General features: G+C 44.4%; 1 protein-coding gene across 4 annotated transcripts in view; it reads right to left on the bottom strand.

Moving 5' to 3' along the window:
* Positions 1-13,194, bottom strand: part of CLCN2 (chloride voltage-gated channel 2) — a 348,319-nt gene extending 335,125 nt beyond the window's left edge. For 2 of the 4 annotated variants that reach the window (XM_040349782.1, XM_040349783.1), the window contains exon 1: positions 12,916-13,191. In XM_040349782.1, coding sequence (XP_040205716.1) covers positions 12,916-12,966 — 51 coding nt within the window. In that variant the 5' untranslated portion in view covers positions 12,967-13,191. Of the gene's footprint in view, positions 1-12,915 lie in introns of all 4 variants that reach the window. The other 2 variants (XM_040349786.1, XM_040349785.1) reach the window with 2 other exon arrangements.
* Positions 13,195-15,477: the final 2,283 nt, after the last annotated feature.

Here is a 15,477-nt window from a genome sequence, read left to right as displayed (position 1 = left end):
GCCCTCATAGCCACACCCCGTGTGACCTCCTGGAGTAAAAGCGCGCACGTGTGTCTTAGAGGACATGGTGGCACCCAGGGAGCCGCATACACTGGCCGAAACCAGCCTCCCAGGAGAGAGATTGTCTGTGCTGTCCGCCTTGGGGGGGGGGGGGGGTGGCCATGGGGCCGTAATGTGACCATATGCACAGCTTGCAGCAGAGAAGTGTGCTGACTGACACTGAGCTCCAGCTCCTGACATGGTAAGTGGAGCTCTGGCTCTTTATTCCCTCCAGTGGTGATTAAAAGGTATTATGGGAGGGGTTATATAGAGGGGAACTTGTCTTCATTGGTTGTGCCAGTGTCCAATCACCTTTGGTGAACTATACAACCCATATGTAAGGACTCTGTGTCCCGTGGTGTACGATAAAGAAAATACAGTTTTTAAAAGTTTTTGAGAAGTTAGCCCAATTTTTCTTATATTGTGAAAGATAATGTCACACCGAGCAAATTGATACCCAACATGTCATGCTACTAAATTGCACCCCTTCAAGGAATAGCGTCAAAATTTGACCCTTAAAAATCTCCATAACCGACATTTAACCATTTCTACAGGTTACCAGTTTTGAGTCACAGAGGAGGTCTAGTGCTAGAATTATTGCTCTCGCTCTAACGATTGCAGCAAATTCTCACACGTGTGGTTTAAACACAGTTTTCATATGCGGGAACGACTTGTGTATGCGTTCGCTTTTGTGCGCAAGCTCGACGGCTCCGGTAAGCCACGGAGACGACCAGAGCGTGGTGGGGAAGAAGGGGGGTACCTCTCCTGCCCCCGATAAAAGTGACCGTGCGGTGAATCTGCTGCTGAGACCACTTTTTATCTTAAAGAGGACGAATATAAGAAGTTATATACTGTGGGGAGTGTTGGGTTAGAAGTGTTCTTAAGGGGCCCTGGAGCAACAGTTAGGCCCCTTTTACACATGCAGATCCCGGGAAGATCAGTTTTTGGACATCTGCTTGCTCCGTTGATACCCGCTGAGCCAGCGGATGACTAGTCTGTCTCTGCACAACCGTCTGTCCGTTTTCATCCAATCGCCAGACTGATCGGATGTCAGCGGACATGTGACCGCTGACAACGGACGTGACAGAGGTACACTGAAAAGACTGACAGGTGGATTTGAACGGTCCGCACATGTGAAAGGGGCCTTACTGGTGCCATAGTTTGCTGTGAAGAGTTCCAAGTTTATTTTAAAAGCTACACTAATCGGATCTTGGATTTTGAAATAAAGGATGACAAGATAATAGAATTACTTTGGACGTAAATCTTATGACTGTACAGTTCATAAAATGTTTTTATTACAGAGATAAGAACGTATTAGTGAGATAGTAGTAAATGCAACCTTGCAAAAGCCTTTGACTAGGGCTACAGGGGGTAATCTTTAATCTCAGAGACTGGGAAAAAAAATATATATATTTAAAAAATGGCTGTATAGAGCTACCGTGGGAGATTGCTGGAACAATTAACTTGTGAGCGCAATCTCACATGGGAACACTTGAATGCGAGGCGGGGGGGGGGGGTCCAGGAATTTGATAGCCAACCTGCATTCAAAGTCAAGGGGGACTTTGTTAGCAAATTATGCTTTAAAATTAATTTGCAGCTTTGTTGGTCCAAAGAAGGACGCTGCACCATTATGAAAATCTTGTAGCAGTTCACATTAAAAATAATGTAACACAAAGATCAATTTGTGTTTAATACTTTTTTATTGAGTTACAAGATCACAATAAGGCAACAAGGGTTGGTGGCACAACATAGTTTAAAACACATTGTGAATTTGAGATAGCCATCATATTGGTCTACTGCAATAGAATGAGCTATGCACATAGTTATGGTTTACAAGAGTAATGACAGTCACCCAAGTCTAAAGCTTCGTACACACGATCGGATTTTCATCGGACAAAACGTATCACCTTTGTCCGAAGGGCGTTGGCCACGAACGTGTCTTGCATACAAAACACGGCAAAGGATTCGTCGGCAATAATGAAACTACGTGGCTTTTTAGCTCTTTAGCGCCACCCTTTGGGAAACTTCTGCTAATGTTGTGTTATGGTTAGCATTGCTTTCGAGCATGCGTGTTTGTACTTTGGAGTTTTGTCCGACGAACCTGTGTACACACAATCGGATAATCTGACAACACACATTTATTGGCGGAAAATTTTAAAGCATGCTATCCCACATTTGTCCACAGAAAATCCGACAATTGTCCTACAGAGCATACAAGCGGCCATATTTTTTCCGTCAACAGCCTGTCATTACACAAATTCCCGTCGGATAATCCGATGTGTCAGATTCAAAGATTTAGGAGGCATGGATCAAAATGTGGAGGTAGATAGTGTTGTATCCATAAGTACCATCTCAAAAGAGGTAATTTTATCATTCAATACTACAGTCATCTTTTCATTAGACATAATCCAGAATACCCCTGTTTTAACTTCCTAGGAGCTGGGGTCAGATTTCCTTGCTTTGGCTTTGTTCTATTTCGTTGCTGTAAGAAAATGCATCACAAGTTTGAATGAAGAATGTGTGATCCCCTCTTGCTTCATAGTAAAGCTTCACCAAGGTCTTCTCCAGTGGGGTATTGAAGGAGAAAGTACATAATATTAGAAAGGTGCTAGACCATAATTTACTGATGAATGGACATGTCCGCCTTATGTGGCAAAGTAACAAAGCCAAGCGATATGGGGAGTAAATCTAGCTATGTGGAATGATAATGTCTGAAGAGCAATTTATAATTCACATTATGAGATCTATATTTTGTCTGCCACATTTGAGCTCAGTCTTCTACTGCCAGGTTCATCTCCAACTTGTCCTCCGTCCTTCCACTTGGTAGTGTATGTAGGGAGTGTAGGAGAGAAGTCTTTCAAGCATTTGGACGCAAATGCTAAGTGATGAATGATGATTGAGAGTGTACCCATAACGTAGCATTTCACTTGAAGGTATTGAAAGATTCAGAGCAGGAAAGCACATTTATTGATTGCAGATATCTCAGTCTAATAAACTATTTATCCACATATGAATAAATCCAACCAAAGCCCTGCAATGGGAAAAATTGTCCTACCAATTCAGTAGAATATTGAAAATATACTCATTGGGTTTATTTCTCTACAACAATCAGATCAGAATTTTCCAGGTGCCTACATGGCAGCATACACGTGGTTGGTTGCTCTGTCCACATCGATCTAACCCATTGCATGCTGCCATGGTTAAGCACCAAGAAAGGAAATAGAAAATAAATATCAGGGAAAGTAAGTATTACATTTTCTGTTTTCCTGGTCGCTACATGGCAGCATACACATGGGTTGAATGTGGGCAGAGCAACCAACCATGTGTAGGCAGACATGGATAGACATCAGCAAATAAAAAATTAACTATTCAGTTTTCAAATTTCTTTTCTCCCACCCTTTTTTCACCGATAGACCACATCTTTACCAAATTATTCTTGCTACTGCTAACCAACGACTCTTCCCTTGTACCAATCTACTGGTCAGATCATGATGCCACTGGTGGCTGTTTTGCTTCCCCGATTTGGAAAAATATAGATAGTGGATGGTTCTAAAGCGATTTGCTCTTTCAGATCCTGCTGTATGCATCACCATACAATTCCTTACTAAGAATTATGTCACTCACAACAGCTCCTTAGAAATATCCTTACCAACTGTGTGGGAAGCTCATAAAGCAGCTCATTCAAATAGCCTCTTGGCTAAAGAAAGGCAGAATAGCTAAACTAAAACAACTTGAATCTGAATGCAATATCTGTTGTTATCAATCCTACAAAGATAGCCAAGATGAGTTTCATTGATCTACCATGGATGCAGTGTCTGTCTTAATAACTTAGCGGAAAATTCAGCAAAACACCTCACAAATGTTATCTTAAAAAGCAAGTAACAAGACACAATGCTTGCCAACACACTGAAAACTTTGGACCCTTCATGAAAATCTATTATTCTTTATATAGGCTGTGATACACACACCACTTGAGTTCAGAAGACATACTTTACAATTCTCACACTTTTGACTTTTTCACTCTTCTGTTGCAGACAGACACTTATACCATCTCAATTCCCCATAATTCCTTAAAGCGGTGGTTCACCCTTAGAGGGCACTTTTTTCCCTTAGCTTCCTGCTCGTTTTTACTAGGGCAATCGGCTATTTGTATTAAAATATGAGCTGTACTTACCCGTTTACGAGATGCATCCTCTCCGTCGCTTCCGGGTATGGGCTGCGGGAATGGGCGTTCCTTCTTGATTGACAGTTTTCCGAGAGGCTTCCGACGGTCGCATCCATCGCATCCCGATTTTCCGAAAGAAGCCGAACGTCGGTGCGCAAGCGCAGTATAGAGCCGCACCGACGTTCGGCTTCTTTCGGCTACGAGTGACGCGCTGGATGCGACCGTCGGAAGCCTCTCGGAAGACTGTCAATCAAGAAGGAACGCCCGGTCCCGAAGACCCATACCCGGAAGCGACGGAAGAAGATGCATCTCGAAAACGGGTAAGTACTGCTCATATTTTAATACAAATAGCCGATTCCCCTAGACCGAACGAGCAGGAATCTAAGGGGAAAAATGTTATAAATGGGTGAACTCCCGCTTTAAACCTAAAAACACAGCGATTAACAAGAGGTCACTGTTACTGAAAGTTTACTAGGCAAAAAGCAAGTCGAACCAAAAAACAAGCCAGGACCAGATTGCTTCAAAGCCACATATTATAAAAAAAACATTCAAAACTTCCAGCCCTTATGCTTAAGAATGCATTTAATCACTTCAGCTCTAAAAGGATTGGCCCCCTTAATGACAGGTCATTTTTTACAGCACTGCATCACTAACTGACAACTGTGCAGTTGTGCGACACTATACCGAAACAAAATGTATGTATTTTTTTCCCCCTCACAAATAGAGCTTTCTTTTGGTGGTATTTTATCACCTGTGGTTTTAAATTTTTAGCGCTATAAGAAAAAAAAAAAAAAAAAAGCGACAATTTTGAAAATAAAAAAGGCAATATAATTTTACTTTTTGCTACAATAAATTTGCCGCAAAAGATTTTATATAAAAAAAAAAAAAAAATTCTTCCTCACCTTAGACCGATATATATTCTTCTGCATATTTTTGTGAAAAAAAAAAAAAATGCAATAAGCATACATCGATTGGTTCGCGCAAAAGTTTTAGCGTCTACAAAATAGGGGCTATATTTATTGCATTTTTATTATAAATGTTTTTATTTTTATTTTTTACCAGCTATACAGACAGATCAGACACTTGACACATTTTTGGGACCATTGACATTTATACGGCGAGCAGTGCTATAAAAATGCACTGATTACTGTGTAAATGTCATTGGCAGGGAAGGGATTAACACTAGGGGGCGATCAAGAAGTTAATTGTGTTTCCTCGTGTGTTTCTGACTGTGGGGGGATCTGACTGACTAGAGGAGGAGGGCGATCGCCGTTCTTAACTAGTAGGAACAGATGCGAAAATATATACCAAAAAAAATGGCGCCTCGTGGGGATAAGAACATATAAACCAACAGCTGCCCCCTTTAAAGTGAACAAATCACTAAACTGTGTAGAATTATAAAGTAAAGAATAAGGCCCTATACATGTTCATGTGAAAAACTGGCACAAAGAAAAAACACTGCATCAAACTTAAATGCACATAAATGAAAAAATAAGCAAGCATAAAGTCCATAAGTGAATAGAATACTCTTATTAACCACTTAAGGACCGCCTCCTGCACATATACGTCGGCAGAATGGCACGGCTGGGCACAAGCACGTACCTGTACGTCCTCTTTAAGTGCCCAGCCGTGGGTCGTGGTCGCGTGCCCCGGTCCGAAGCTCCCTGACCGCAGCCGCGGGACCCAATCGCTGCCGGAGTCCTGCAATCGGTCCCCGGAGCTGAAGAACGGGGAGAGGTGTGTGTAAACACAGCTTCCCCATTCTTCACTGTGGTGCTGTCATTGATCGTCTGTTCCCTGATATAGGGAAAGGCGATCAATGACGTCAAACGTCCAGCCCCCCTACAGTTAGAAACACATATGAGGTCACACTTAACCCGTTCAGCGCCCCCTAGTGGTTAACTCCCAAACTGCAATTGTCATTTTCACAGTAAACAGTGCATTTTTAGCTGTGAAAATGACAATGGTCCCAAAAATGTGTCAAAATTGTCCGATGTGTCCGCCATAATGTCGCAGTCACAAAAAAAAAAAAAAAAAAAAAAAAAAAAAAAAAAAAAAAATCGCTGATCGCCGCCATTAGTAGTAAAAAAATAAAAATAAAAAAAACATTAATAAAAATGCAATAAAACTATCCCCCATTTTTTTTTACCAAAAATAGGTAGAAGAATACGTATCGGCCTAAGCTGAGGAAAACATTTGTTTTCCTATATATTTTTGGGGGATATTTATTATAGCAAAAAGTAAAAAATAGATTTTTTTTTCAAAATTGTCGCTCTATTTTTGTTTATAGCGCAAAAAATAAAAAACGCAGAGGTGATCAAATACCAGCAAAGGAAAGCTCTATTTGTGGGGAAAAAAAGGACGCCAATTTTGTTTGGGAGCCACGTAGCACGACCGCGCAATTGTCAGTTAAAGCAAAGCAGTGCCCAATTGCAAAAAGGGGCCTGGTCCTTTACCTGCATTTTGGTCCGGGTCTTAAGTGGTTAGAGGTAATTTTATTACTAAAATCACAGTATATATTTTTTACAGTGGTTAATGGGCTGCTTTCAAACCTATCTGCAGGTTACCTGAACTGAGCCATAGACTTCTGTTATTACCTGTGAGTTTGGTGAGCCTTCTGAAAGTGCACCAAACCTGCAGAATATAATAGAAGTCTATTGCAAAGTGCCGGAAAGTCAAAAGATACACTGTGTTACACCCACGGTGCAGGAAAAACTGCAGTGCATCAGTGTGAAATCAGCCTTGGGGCCCCTTTCACACACTCAATCCGACCCAATTTGACCCGTCCACCCTCTCTGCTCATTGTAGCCCATGCCCGGTTACGGAGTCGCTCTTCAAAAGGTTGGGCACCCCTGTTCTAGCCCCTTCCTGAGTGGACATTGGAGTGGATTTATGCCATTAGTGGAACCAATCTGGTGTTCCCAAAGCGTTTGACCGTCCTGTAAAAAAGGGGTCAAACAGCTCTGCTGAGTGGCCATCTTCATACTGAGCACTCGTGGTGGAAGATCTAGAAGTTTTATCTCAGAGCATTCCGTTTTGGTGTTGGGATTTATTCACTTAGACTTAATTTTTTCATTTATGTGCACATTTAAGTTTGATGCAGCTTTTTCTTTGTGCCCGTTTTTCACATGAACATGTATAACGCCGTATTCTTTACAATTCTACATAGTAGGAACAGATTATCTGTCTCTCCTCTCCTGACAAAATGGGGATTTGTGGGGCTCTCGTGCCGCTATTGTGCGTGGCCGGCGACATCAGACGTGTGCCTCCGGCCCTGCTTTAGCTGTTTAAAGGGCCAGTGCACAACTACGGCGATTTGCGCAGGAGAACCGACCTGCGGCAGTAGAATGACGGCGAATGGTTGACTAGTGGTTAATGCTTTACTATAGTCAAAACATTTTTTCTCCAGACAGGCTATGAGCAATATGTTATATGTTGGAGTCCCAAACACTGACACTACCCATCAGGCTAATGTGAATAGCAAGCTCTGACAAAGCATTTGCAGAGCTTTCAGTAAGCTTTGTTGAAGCTCTTCTGTTAAAAAAATTTTATTGGTAACAAATCAAAAAGTATCAATATGTATACTTTTGAAGACAATGAAAATTACGGTAAATAGAACGATCAAAAAATACAAAGTTAAAAGCATTGGTTGTAAGGGCACATAGCATTATTGAGTTACAGCAAGAGTATGCATACTGAAGGCTTCCAAGATGTGCTTCAAAGTTGAAGCTTGCCCACTGTAAAAAAAAAAAAAAATTAGGGCCGAAGCCCCAGTGTTGGAGTATAAAATGTAGGTAGGACCATGAGACTGTGACGAACGCTTTCCTAACATCAAGGGACAGGAGGTGCATGGGTATCTTACGGAATCTAGCTAGGTGTTGTAATAAGATTACACAGCAATTGTTGTCGCTAGGTTGGCGCCGCGGTATGAAACACACTTGATCTTTATGGATTAGCTCCCCAATGACCGGGTTGAGTCTCAGTGCCATTATTTTGGCTAGGATTTTGACGTCCAAGCTGAGCAGGGAAATGAGCCTGTAATTGGACCAGAGGGTATTATCAGTATTAGGTTTGGGTATCATGAAGAAGATGGCTGTCAACGTGTCCCGACCAAAGGTGTGTTGCTTCAGCAGAGCATTGAAGGAGTTCAAAAGGAGTGGGGTAGTGCATTTTTAACCGCTTGCCGACTGCCTCGTGCACTTATACGTCGGCAGAATGGCACGGGCAGGCGCTGCGATCTCCGTGACCATGCCTGCGGAACCCGCAGACTCAATGTCCACCGGTGTCCCGCGATCAGGTCACAGAATGGCAGAACGGGGGGGATGCCTTTGTAAACAAGGCATCTCCCTGTTCTGCCTAGTGACAGGACACTAATCGTCTGCTCCCTCTGATCGGGAGCAGCGATCAGTGTTGTGTCACAGTAAGCCCCTCCCCCTAAAAGTTAGAACACATCCCTAGGACACACAACCCCTTCCCTGCCCCCTACTGGTTAACTCCTTTCCTGCCAGTCACATTTATATAGTAATCAGTGCATTTTTATAGCACTGTTCACTGTATAAATGTGAATAGTCCCAAAATACCATCAAAAGGTGTCTGATGTGTCCGCCATGATTTTGCAGTCATGAAAAAAAAATAAAAAAAGAAGTATAATAAAAATGCCATTAAACTTTATGTAGATGCTAGAACTTTAGCGCAAACCAATCAATATACATTTCTTGCAATTTTTTTAACCAAAAATATGTAGAAGAATACGTATCTGCCTAAACTGAGGGGGGGGGGGGGGGGAAATTATATATTTTTGGGGATTTATTAAATAGCATTAATATTTTATTAAAAGTAAAAAATAAATATTTTTTTCCTAAATTGTCACTCTATTTTTGTTTGCACAAAAAATAAAAACTGCAGGAGGTGATCAAATACCACCAAAAGAAAGCTCTATTTGTGGGGGCAAAAAAAAAAAAAAAAAGGACGTCAATTTTGTTTGGGAGCCACGTTGCACAATTGTCAGTTAAAATGACGCAGTGCAACCCGTAGCTGCAGGAAAGAAAATTGCTTAGTCTATGGCCGGCCTTAGCATGTATGCAGTGCCACTCATTCCCTGTAGTCCAAGGGAGGGGGCGAGCACGACACTCCACACCAGGGAGAAAGCCTTGCCTTCCTTTACCCACTCATTTTGAAGGCACTCAAACACACAGTAATGCAATGTTACTGCTGGAAAAATAGAACAAGTGCATTTTTTCTGTCTGTGCTGGTGCCTTAGCAGCCCTTCAAATGAATGAGCTGCCTTACCGGCATGCATGTTAATGGTCAAAATAATGCTCAGCATTAATGCACTACAAAGGTGTAAATTGGGCCTTGAAGTGCATCTCTAGCCCCAGTGAGTTTTGTTTTTTTAATTAGAAATGGTTAAAACTGCTGTGAAGTTTATTTTTCCTGGCTGTGTGCCACAGAACGATTTCCCTTCACTGAACATACAACAGGAAGGGAGAGGAAATCTTCTTAATCTCCATGACAGTTGTCATAGAAACCAACAACCCTATTGAAAGATTTCCCTTTTTATCAAGGCCTTGAACATGCCTTCAGTGAAGTTGACCAATACAGGGAGTGTTCAAGTAGAATAAAGCAGGTCATACATTCATCTTTTTTTGTTCAACCAGTAGGTTCAACTGGGAAAAAAAATAAACCCCACTGTGCTATTAAGTTCTGATGGCTGGGAGCCGTCCCTGCCATCAGAACACGATGATCAGTGTTGTTGACTATAACCAGCAGCACTGATCATTCCGGAAAAAACAATCAGGCTGGTTGTCCAGAGGTTGGTCGAGTGGATCAATCGATTTACTGCCAGTGGCAGTAATCACATATAAGCAAATCAGACAGGCTGGTTGCACTGAGGTTGATTGGATGGATGGATCAACTCCAGTACACCCAGCCTGCCCTTACATGGATCAAAATTGATCTGTCCCTACTGAATCAGCCAAATTTTGATCCTCAGATGGATGTCTTAACAAAAGTAGGAGGTGCAACATCTATAGTACAAGTAGTATGGTGGCCAAACTCGCTTCAATAAACGATCAATGCCTTTTTCACATGATCTCTTCCGATTGGAATATTCAATCTACAGTCGATAACCTTTTAGACTGAAATCCATGTTCTTGTGGCATAGCAGTCGATAGGAGGGTAACTTACGATCATAAGTTATTGATCACCTTGCGGTTTCCACTATGTGATCTCATTATCTGATCGTTCAATTGTGTTTATGAAGTATCTCAAGCCTTAGAAACAATGCAAAAAACAAAGAGATAACATTCTTCCCCGGTCGATCAACTCAATTTGACGGAATCTGAACAAAATGGAGTCTTGAGCCCCGTACACACGATACGATTGCTGGCAGGGGATTGTCGGTTGACAGGCTGTTGTCCTAAAATCTTACCGTTAGTATGCTCCATTTGACAATTGTTGTCCAAATTTCGGCTAACAAATGTTGGATGACAGGCTAGTAAATTTTCGGCGGACAACGGCTGAACGTCTGATTTTCTGATACTCAGTACACAAATCCGTCAAACATAAGTCAAAAGTACAAACGCGCATGCTCGGAATCAATGCTCACCAAACACGAAATTAGCAGAAGGGGCCAAAAGGGTGGCGCTCAAGAGCTGAAATTCCTTGTGGTACGTCACTATGGTCGTGTTTGTCGGCCGACAATTGTGTACCGTTAGTATGCAAGACAAGATCCTGGCACATGCCCTTTTGACAAAAATCAGACGCTCAGTTGGCCAACAATCGTACAGTGTACGAGGCTTAAGGCTAGGTTCACATATCTCCTCCGCATTTCCCCTCCGTTTTCACTGAAAATGTCCCAAGCAGCTGTTAAGCTGCGATTTAGATGCGTTTGTCTTTAATAACGTCGATCTCCGGCTTGTTCGCAAGTCCCACATGCAGAGCCTGTCAAGAAGTCGGCACAGCGCTGCGCTAATCACAGGCAGTGAGACATTTCCCGATCTCTGCAGCCGTGCATCGGGACAACGTGTCACTGCCTGTGATAAATGCAGCGCAGTGCCGACTTCCTGATGGGCTTTGCACGTAGGGTTTGCGAACACGCCGGAGCTCATCCTTATGGCCCATACACACGATCCGAATATCGTACGACTTTTTTCGCTTAATAGTCGCAAGTAAAATGAAATAGGTTATTAAAGTCACGAAAATTCTCGTACGACAGAAAAAAATAAATCGGAAGTGATGTCATGTGTTGTAATGTATTTGTATTGTATTTTCGGACGACAACTATACTGACTAAACGAAAATTGTACGATCTGACATCGTACGAGGAACATTTTCGTGCTTGTCCGATCGAATAATATCGGATGGACTGTCGTGATCGGCTCTCGAAAGTAGTGTACACACAATCCGAAAATCATATGATTCTTCCTCGGATGATCGTTTTCGTCCGATATTCGGATCGTGCGTATGGGCCATTAGTCTTTAACATTAACTGGTTGTTAAGGAGTGGGCCAGGAAGCCAGCCGCCGTGTCCTTAAAGCGGATCTCGACTCTAAAGTGAAGTCGCGCTGATCGGCACCCTCCCCCCTCCGGTGTCACATTTGACACCTTTCAGGGGGGAGGGGGGTGCAGATACCTGTCTACAGACAGGTATCTGCACCCACTTCCGGCCCTACGATACGGGCAAAAGACGGGTTTTTTCCTTGCTTCCCGTCCGTCCCCCGTTGTATGCTGGGAACACTCGGCTCCCAGCACACAGCGGGAGCCAATCGGCGGGCGCAGCGCGACTCGCGCATGCGCCGTAGGGAACCGGGCAGTGAAGCCGGAGCGCTTCACTTCCTGGTTCCCTCACCGTGGATGGAGGGGGGAGCAGCAGGGTGACGAGCGATCGCTCGTCCTCTGCTGCGGACGGCGCTGGACTCCAGGACAGGTAAGTGTCCTTATATTAAAAGTCAGCAGCTGCAGTATTTGTAGCTGCTGGCTTTTAATATATTTTTTTAGTGGCACATCCGCTTTAACAACAGCTGACTCATTAACTGTCTGCTGAAGGTAAAAAGGGCAATAGATAAAATAAAAAAATGGCGTAGGAGTCCCCGCAATCCATACCAGGTCCAGTCGGGTTTAAGGGGAACCCCATGCAAAAAAGAAAATGATAATATATGGTGTTGGTTCCACCTCAAATCCATACCAAACCCTTATCTGAGCATGCAGGAAATGGGGGCTATTCAATTGCATGCGGATTCACACACACACTGATCAGAGTATAAAAAAAATAATGGATACGAATACTAAAGTGCACGTTGATCAGATAAATAAAAATAATAAATATAGCGATTAAAAAATAAAATCCATCATTAGCCACTGAAAAATAAAGTCAAAGAAACATTGAAGTGTTGCTTGTAATGTAATTGGTGTTCTAATGATACACAGTAACGTTATCCATCTCCTTCCACACCGACACTGAAGTCCTGTCACACTTCCACTCAGCCTTGCTCCTTCCTATCAGACACACACAGTCATGGTCAGACTCAGTGGTGGACAATGCTGAGGTGACAAGAACTTGTGAAGTGTCTGAGGGACAAGACAGGTATAGGGCTCCCGAGGGAGGTTTACACAACCCCCCCGGTGAGTGGGTGAAGAGGCACGTCCCCCGGACAGAGTACATAGGACTTGTGTACATTGAGTGGTGTCATGGCATTCTCCCGCTCACTCACCAGAGTCTGCTCGTATTTCAGAGCCCGAGGCTCCATCCCGTTGCCCGGCATGTCCTCAGCTATGTTCTCCGCTTCTCTGCGGCTCCTGGAATGTCTACTGCCCACCGCCTCTCCAGCTTGTTCTCATTCAAGACAAGTCTCTTTCCTTCAGTCCCACGTCTCTCTCACTTGCCCCTCCCCGGACACACCCCCTTCCCGGGGAGTCGGGGCTCCGTCATGGCCTCCTGCTCTGTGTGCTATCTGCTCTGCTACATACTGACAAGTGGCGGCCAGGCAGTGACCGTGGTATGACGTAGCAGTCCTCGCTTTGTAGGGCACCTCACAGAAAGAAGACTCTTGTACAACGGTTGCCATGAGCAACAGCACACCAAACATTTGCACAGAAGGTCTTTACCTCACATGGAGGTATTATATGCTTAAAGTGGAACTTTACCTGAAAGTTGAAGTTCTGCTTTTTCGCCTCCTCACTCACACACTCCTCTAGCTTTTGGTTACTTTTGTGTCAGGAAAAAGTCGTGCCTATGGTAGTGTTGGGGGAACGATTTGGCCTGAGCAGGAGTTCAGGCCAAACATTTGCTTGTTTGGCCGCTCATTGAACACCCGAATTTGCAAGGTGTTCACCCTGCTGAACACCCTGCAATGCACTGAGCACTGAGCAGTGCATTCTGCACCCTGATTGGGAAAAGCTTTGCCTAATCAGGGCGCAGCGTAAGCTGGTGGTTTAGGAGTGGGGCTGGGAAGCTGGCCATCACATCCTTAACAACCTGTGACTCATCCGCTCTTAATGGTTACCCCGCTGACAGCTGAATAATAAAAAAATTGCCAGATAAAAAATGGTGATAAAAATGATGTTGGGTCCCCCCCCCCCCCCAGTGCATAACAGGCCCTTCTAGTCTGGTATAGATTTGGAGGGAAACCTCAAACCCAATTTCTTTTTAAATGGCTGTTGGGGAAAAGGGGGTGGGGGGGGGGGGCAAGCGATTGGCCTCCTTCCTCCTGAACCATAGCAGGCCACATGCCCTCAACATGGGGGGGGAGTGGGTGCTTTGGGGCAGCGGGGCTCTGCCCCCCTCCAAAGCAACTTGTCCCCATGTTGGGGGGAAAGGGCTTCATCCCCACAAGTGTGGCAGGCGGGGGGCTTATTGGAATCTGGAAGCCCCCTTTAACAAGGGGTCCCCCAGATCCAAACCCCCATGTGAATGAGTATCTTTGGGTCTGATATGGATTTGGAGGGGAACCCTATGCCAAAATAAAAAAAACTATGTGGGGTCCCAGCCAAAGGTCAAACCAGACCCTTATCTGGGCATGCACTCTTGCATGTCAGGAAAGGGGGGGGGATGAGCGGGCACCCCCCCTGAACCATACCAGGCCACATGCCCTCAACATGGGGGGTGGGTGCTTTAGGGCAGGAGGGCTCAGCGCCCCCACCCCAAAGCACCTTGCCCCTATGTTGATGTGGACAGGAGCCTAATCCCCACAACCGTGGCCGATGGTTTTGGGGGTCTGCAGGCAGGGGGTTTATAACCTGGAAGCCCCCTTTAAGAGGGGGGCCCCCATATCCCAGCACCCCCCCATGTTGTGAATGGGTATTGGGTACATAATACCCCTGCCCATTCACCAAAAAAGTGTCAAAAAGTATTAAAAACAAGAAAAAAGTTTTTAAAAAATCCTTTATTAAACAAAAAATAATAATCCCACAATGTAAATCCATTGTCCAGTCACGCTGCCCCCCGCACCGCAGACCAAAAAAACTGAAATTACAAAAATACGCTCCGCCATCTGGGACGGCCACCCACCAAATGCCTCCTCTGTGCTTTGACAGCTCTTATATAGGTAAGGGCAGTGCCAGCTGACACTGTCACCTGGTGGTCCCACCCTCATTGTAACATCACAGGCCCAGCTTGCCCCATGCTTCCAGATTCCGATAAGTCCGAAATGTCTGAATAAGTCTGAAATGGGCTACAACAGTGGTCCCCAACCTTTTTGGCACCGAGGACTGGCGTTGTGAAATAGAATCGGGCCAAGGCTTTTCGCAGGCAATTGTTTGAGGAAATGGCTGGTGTTAGCGCTTCAATCATCGCAGAACAATGGCTGATATGGTGTTGGGATGATTGAAGCGCATTATTTGTCATTGCATTGTAATGTAAAATGAAATAGTTCAAACTCACCATAATGCAGAATCTGCCACCAGATGAGGTTTGTCACTTGCCACGTCACCTGCCACCAGGTGTGGATTGTCACTTGCCACATCACCTGCCACCAAGTGTGGATTGTCGCTTGCCACGTCACCTGCCACCAGGTGTGGATTGTCACTTGCCACATCACCTGCCACCAAGTGTGGATTGTCGCTTGCCACGTCACCTGCCACCAGGTGTGGATTGTCGCTTGCCACGTCACCTGCCACCAGGTGTGGATTGTCGCTTGCCACGTCACCTACCACCAGGTGTGGATTGTCGCTTGCCACGTCACCTACCACCAGGTGTGGATTGTCGCTTGCCACGTCACCTGCCACCAGGTGTTGATTGCCATGTCACCTGCCACTTCATGTCCCATGGTCCTCTG

This window comes from Rana temporaria, chromosome 4 (genome assembly GCF_905171775.1).
Source record: "Rana temporaria chromosome 4, aRanTem1.1, whole genome shotgun sequence".
Classification (NCBI taxonomy): Eukaryota; Metazoa; Chordata; class Amphibia; order Anura; family Ranidae; genus Rana; species Rana temporaria.
This window is presented reverse-complemented; position numbering and strand designations above follow the sequence as displayed.